This window comes from Gadus chalcogrammus, chromosome 21, assembly GCF_026213295.1.
Source record: "Gadus chalcogrammus isolate NIFS_2021 chromosome 21, NIFS_Gcha_1.0, whole genome shotgun sequence".
NCBI classification, from domain to species: domain Eukaryota; kingdom Metazoa; phylum Chordata; class Actinopteri; order Gadiformes; family Gadidae; genus Gadus; species Gadus chalcogrammus.
Genome location: NC_079432.1, coordinates 6,860,590 through 6,866,947, shown reverse-complemented (window position 1 = coordinate 6,866,947; position 6,358 = coordinate 6,860,590). Strand labels below are relative to the sequence as shown.

Here is a 6,358-nt window from a genome sequence, read left to right as displayed (position 1 = left end):
AGGAGAAGAGAGGAGAGAGAGGGGAGGAGGAAGAGGGGAGAGGAGAGGGGAGAGGGAGAGAGGGGAGGAGGGGGGAGGGAGAGGGGAGGGGAGGGAGGGAGGGGAGAGGGGAGGGAGGAGAGAGGGGAGAGGGGAGGGGGGAGGGAGAGTGGGAGGGGAGGGAGGGGAGTGGAGAGAGGGGAGTGGGGGAGGAGAGAGGGGAGAGGGGAGAGAGGGGAGGAGAGAGGGGAGAGGGGAGGGGGAAAGGGGAGAGAGGGGAGAGGGAGGGGAGAGGGGGAGGGGGAGAGGGGAGAGAGGGCAGAGAGAAAGGATGGGAGAAGGGAGTGGGGAGGGTAGAGGAGAGAGGGGAGGGTGGAGCGCGGAGAGAAGGGCAGAGGAGAGAGTAGAAGATAGAGGATAAACAAAAAGGGAGAGAAGAGAAGAGAGGAGGAGGTTATGGGGAGAGCAGAGGGTAGGAGAGGGGAGAGGGTCATGAAGTGTCCACATTAGGATACTTAAGAAAACCAACCCACTGAGGAAGAGAGTGTGCGTGCTTGCCTGTACCATCAATATATGGTACTTGTTTGCAACTGCAAGATCCGTCCTTGATGGTGCCCCGTAGGGTCATAAATAAGACATTTATAGAGCAGTAGTACAGCCCTGCCCCTGACATCAGCACAAACCCATGATAAAGGTTGGTGTGTGTGTGTATGTGTGTAGTTATGTGTGTGTAAGTGTATCTCACCCTCTGTGTCAGTGTGCGTCTCTCTTTTTGTCGTTGTGTGCCCCTCTTTTTGTCCCCTCTGTGTGTCTTTCTCTGTGTCAGTGTGTGCATGTGTACGGGTTTCCGTCTCTGTGTCTATTTTTGTGTGTGTCTCTTTTTGTGCGTTTGCGTGCGTGTAAGTGTACTCATGCGTGTGTGCGTGCCCATTTGTGTGTGCGTGCGCGCATTGCATGCGCGCATTGCATGCGCGCATTGCGTTCACGTGTGCGTGCGTCTGCGTCATTGCCCCTCACATCGGGTTTGGACTGCCGGAACACGACGAGGGCTAAGGTCAGGTCCTGCTGAGCCAGGCCCACCAGGTACTCCCGCAGTAGGGCCACGGCCGCCCCGGCCGTCTGGCCCTCGCAGCGGTGCAGGAAGGGCACCAGCCACTGGAAGGCGTCCTTCACGTAGCGCTCGGCGCTCGACTGCAGGTCGCCCATACGGGGGAAGATGGAAGCGAGGGGTTAATTTCGAGGACGGTAGCAGAAAAGCGAGCATGCTTTAGACCCAATCCCATTTCTACCCCTTACCCTTGCCCTTCCCCTCCCCCTTGTTCTGAAGGGGTTAGGGGAAGGGGTAAGGGGAAGGGGTAAGGGGTAGAAATGGGATTGGGCCTTAGAGTACAAGAAAAAAAATACAGCGACATATACACCGATGGTTCTATGTACGTATACACCGCCGACTCAGGAACGGCTGTAAGAATGGGGATGTTTGATATGATTAAAGGTACAGATAATCATAAAGGCCGTCCCATCTGTTAGCCTCTCAAAGCAAGCACTTATCCAATATTGAACATGTATAATATGCATTATATATGTCAGGGCGCGGCAGACTAGCAAGTAAATGCTCGTGTAGTCTAGCCATTTGCGTGCTGGTCTGGCCCCTTGTATGCCTGCCTCTCTGCCTGTCTGTATTTTTTATCTGTGCTGCAATACCCTGCCAGTAAAGTTCCTATCTGGCGTGAGCGGGCATTGATTAGGCCTGGTTTAGAGGAAAGTTCATGTTGTGTACTTCTGTACTCCAGTGGGACTTCTGCCGTCGTATCTGTATAACACTCTGGCTTTCACATCGCCTCTCCTCGCCTCTCCTCTCTCTGCTGAAGGATGACCTTGTTCTGTTCACAGATTCATGTTATTCTTCCTTTTTGTGATTGCATAAAGCTGCTCTATTTTCTAAACACAGACACATTTTCTCAATTTGAATAAGACACAGGACAAACACAAAATAACAGAATCTTCAAGGCGCGGTGTGTGTAAATGTGCACAATAAAACGTGCAATCAAACGAATCCTAACAAAAGATAAAACATAATTGACAGGCAGGATGATTGTGGTGGTGGCCATGGCGACCGCCGCAGCCTCTCTTACATTCTTCATCAGGAGGCGGAGCTTGTGGATGGAGCTGAGCTGCTGAAGGTCACGCAGTGTCAGGCTCAGCTCGCAGGACGCCTCGTAGACCAGCGTCTCCATGGTTACCAGGTCATCGCACAGCGACTCCAGCCCCGGGATCTCCCGCTCCTTGCCCAGACGCACCAGTGACAGGGCGCAGTCCACCTGGCCAAAAAACAACCCAAGAGCCAGAGGAGAACGGAGAACAACACAACATTTATTAGGTTCAAGGATTAGACAGAAAAACTCTAGTTGGATACATTTTACACCATTGCCGAGGCTCGTCTTATTATAGCCCATTACTTATATCACCATGGGTGTGTTTTCAAAACTAGTGGGCATAAAAGATACACACACACAGAATCGTAGTGCTTCATTTATTTTTAATTTATGTTGAAAATATTCTCCTTGAAAACTGCGCTTTTTGCTGAAGCTCGTGTGGCCGTCGTTTTCACCCTGACCCGGTGTCTCTCGATGCTTATTCCTCACAATAACATCTTGGCCCCCTGGCCCTGTACTGGCATCAACATTTAAACGATCCACATGATGTATGCTGAGAACCACGTAGAGGCCATTTCACTGACAGCGAGGTCTTGAAGCGGAAAAACTCCTCAGACTGATGAGCACTGTGTTAGATTGATAAATAACATTTGATTTATATTCCCTTTTAGAAAATCCCCCATTTGTTGTAGCTTGTCCACACACAGCATGTGGCGCTGAAAACGGATGGGTTGCTTTTTTTCTCTAATCATCATCCTATAATGAGAACGCGACAGCAAATCATGTTCTCACATCTAAGTGGATATTAATAATGAAGATCATTTTTGGTCTTTGAAAGAGAAAAAAAAAAAAGAAGCATTGCCAATAATTGTTATTGTTGTCGGTGGGGGTCCATTTTCACCCCCCTGCCAAAATGACTTGTTTTTCTCCGGTGTATAATTTGACATTATACAGACTCTCCTCTCCAATGACAAATGTGTAATAAATTATGTCAAGCTTTGGAAATAAATCGACACGGATGAGTTGTGGCCCAACATCCTTGGTGAAACGAGTCCTTTGCTTGTGCGGCTAAAAATGAAACCCAATTTATGTTTAATCCTAACCAAGGAACACACAACACGGCCCCATCAAGACTGATACCCGCCGAGGCAGACTCCGCTCATGCTGCGAGTCCGAGGCTCCGGATGTCTGCGGACGCGGCCGATGAGATACCATCCAGAGGAGCGATCGATCGATATCTGACTACCTGACCACCTATATACTGTACGGGCGATACGGCCCGCCGATTGATCTCCAGCGAGGATAGAGAGACCTGGGTCGCCGATCGATAGCGGAGGCCGTGTGCCCCGAGTCATGATTGTTTTCATTCTTACTTTGGCAGATAAAAAGCCCTCACGCACTTTCGCGGGGGCTGTCACTGAGCAGACATAAGCATGCAAGCACGCACATCAGCACAGCTGCACAGTCCCATGCTAGGTGGAGCGGAAAAGAGCCACAGCCTGAATCGAAGGTAGGGAAACTTTTACGCTTTCACCTCTCCTCACCTATCTTCCCGCTCTCCCTTTTCCACCTTTTTTTGTTAGTTTTATGTAGAGCTAGATTTTCACGACTCCTGGGACTATCCCGACGTAAAAAACTTCACACGTTTTGATTACGCCATTGACTTCAACACACACGCTCATCTGCGCGGACATGGACAAACCAACACACACACACACACACACACACACACACACACACACACACACACACACACACACACACACACACACACACACACACACACACACACACACACACACACACACACACACACACACACACACACACACACTTTTTCTTGCCAATGTGCTGTCCGATATTGGATTTTTCCAATGTGAGCCTTTGGTACTTCAACATTGCCTTCCTCATCCCCTTGGTTCTCATTTCGTTCACTCTCTTTCCTACCTTCCCCTTCCTTTTCTTATTCACAGGAGTCGGCAGCACTCTGCCTGTCGTCTCTTCCTCTCCACTCGTCCCCATTTCTGTCCCCCAATGAATGCCTTTTTTTGTGCTAAAAAACCCTACGGGTTCGTCTCGTCCCCATCGCTCTCCTTTTCCATTTGTCGTTTACTTTCTTTGACTTCCATTGCTTCACGTAAAGCCATCTCAGCGCCCCCCCAGCTCAAACCATCTTCCGTTCCCTCATGAACTTTCCCCCGCAAATAATTTGTTTTCAGAATAGTGAAAATTCTTCTTGCCTGAGTTTATTAGTCTCCCCCCCAACCCCCATTTGTTCAACAGCCTTGCCCGGTCCAGCACACTCTAAAGGGGTCCTATGGGGTCTCCCCTTTTAATCAAAGCCCATTTTCCTCCATTGAAACACTCTCCCAAGCATAAACACGGCAAACCATGGGCCAGGAGTAAGGGTACCAGAGAGAGAGAAAGAAAGAAAGAGATAAAGAAAGACAGACAGAACGAAGACAAGATACAGATAGACAGAAAAAACAGACAAAGGGAGAGAGAGAGAGAGAGAGAGACAGAGTGTCGTGTGTGTTTAGGTGCATGCATGCATGCATATGCGAGTCTGTGCATGAATTAAAAGATAGCGAGAGCGAGGCAGGAATGCGTGAGAAACAGCCTGATAGCGATGGTTAACAATGGCCCCACGAGGCTTCTATAGTAGTGTTTGAGTGAGGGAAGGGAGATGAGGCCCAATTAGAGTGGGGATGGAGAGATGGGGAGAGGGAGAGAGGGAGAGAGGGAGAGAGAGAGAGGGAGAGGGAGAGAGGGAGAGGGAGAGGGAGAGGGAGAGGGAGAGGGAGAGAGAGAGAAAGAGAAGAGAGAGAGAGAGAGAGAGAGAGAGAGAGAGAGAAAACACTGCGGCGGTTCCCCGAGGATGAATAAAGACTCAGTTTTACTCTCAACCTCTCACTCGCCCCCCCCCCCCCCCCCAATCCCTGAGTCCATCCATCTCTCTTCCCCTCTCTCATGGATGATGAAAGGAACCATTCCCCCGTTGAGAAAAAAAAAAAAAAGATGACCGATGGACCACTAAATCTTCCCCACTCGGGCCCAATGAAGGCATTCGATGAAGTGGAGGCAGAGGGGATGGATATCCCATGCAACACATTCAGTATTTACACAGATAGACACAGAGAGACAAAGACTAATCTTGATCTACAAGAGAGGAGGGAACCAAAGCTGTGATGGCACGTGTGTGTGGAGGCTGGCTGTCTGGGTAGGTGGAGAGAGGTGGGCCGACCCGGCCGATGCAGCCCACTGCTCCACTAAACAACTGATTCTTTATAGCTCTGCCACGGTGAATAGCGGTCCACCGGGCGCGTGTGACAGACGTCCTGGCCGCTCTTCATTACCGGCCCATACGGCCGCTATGGTAATGACCTCCACGTTGGGGGGAGGATCAAAGTGGCCCCAGAGTGAGGGGGTGGGGGGGGGGGGGGGGGGGGGGGGGGGGGTGCTGTCCACGGCGTGGCCAACGGTTCAAATCCACTGCCGTTCCAATTGTTTCATCTCACTCTTTGACTGTAGGGTGAAACCTCACTGTAAGTGAACGCTAGCGCTTCCTAAAGAGGGGATTGTTTGATTCCCCGACGACGTCGATAGATCACACCTGAACTAAGGTCAGCGCCCCAAAAAGGAGGGCAGTTGCCGCAGCTGAATTGTTAAGTTCAATTCCAAAAATGTAGGAGACTGAAGCTGTAGGGGGTTTGTTTCTTAAAGGTTAATCCCCTACAGCGGTGCACAGCTCTATTGAATCCCCTCAACGTTGCATTTTGAGACACTGATTACATTACACCTCGGTTAATTAACAAGAAAACGGTGACCGTGAATCTGCAACTCGACCGAAATGGCAAGGCATCTACCAAAGGCCGAGGCCCTGTCCCACCGCTATACCCGACCCTACCTGTCTGGAGCAGGAGTCGATGTCCTGGGCCCGGCTGAGGTACCAGTCTGTCAGCACGGGGATGGGCGGCGAGGCCGAGCGGAACCTCAGAAGCTCGGGGGCCTCCTCGTACAGGAAGCTGTCATCGTCACACAGGTTCAGGTCCAGCACGGCTCTGGAGAGACGGACGGACGGACGGATGGATTGATGGGGGTGATGATATGCATGGGGGTTTGGGAGGGGATTCATGAGAAGTTAAGCAGTGATCATGAGAGTAGGTGCATTTAAACGTGGATTAGTGAAAAGGGGGTACAAGGGAGAGGGGGGGGGGGGGGGGAAT

General features: G+C 50.8%; 1 protein-coding gene across 1 annotated transcript in view; it reads right to left on the bottom strand.

Annotated features, from left to right (window-relative positions):
* Window positions 1–6,358, bottom strand: part of nbas (NBAS subunit of NRZ tethering complex) — a 132,895-nt gene that overhangs the window by 90,194 nt on the left and 36,343 nt on the right. Inside the window, exons 23-25 of the mRNA XM_056581911.1 lie at window positions 6,040–6,193; window positions 2,112–2,297; window positions 997–1,170 (exon numbers count right to left, since the gene is read on the bottom strand). Coding sequence (XP_056437886.1) covers window positions 997–1,170; window positions 2,112–2,297; window positions 6,040–6,193 — 514 coding nt within the window. The remainder of the gene's footprint in view (window positions 1–996; window positions 1,171–2,111; window positions 2,298–6,039; window positions 6,194–6,358) is intronic.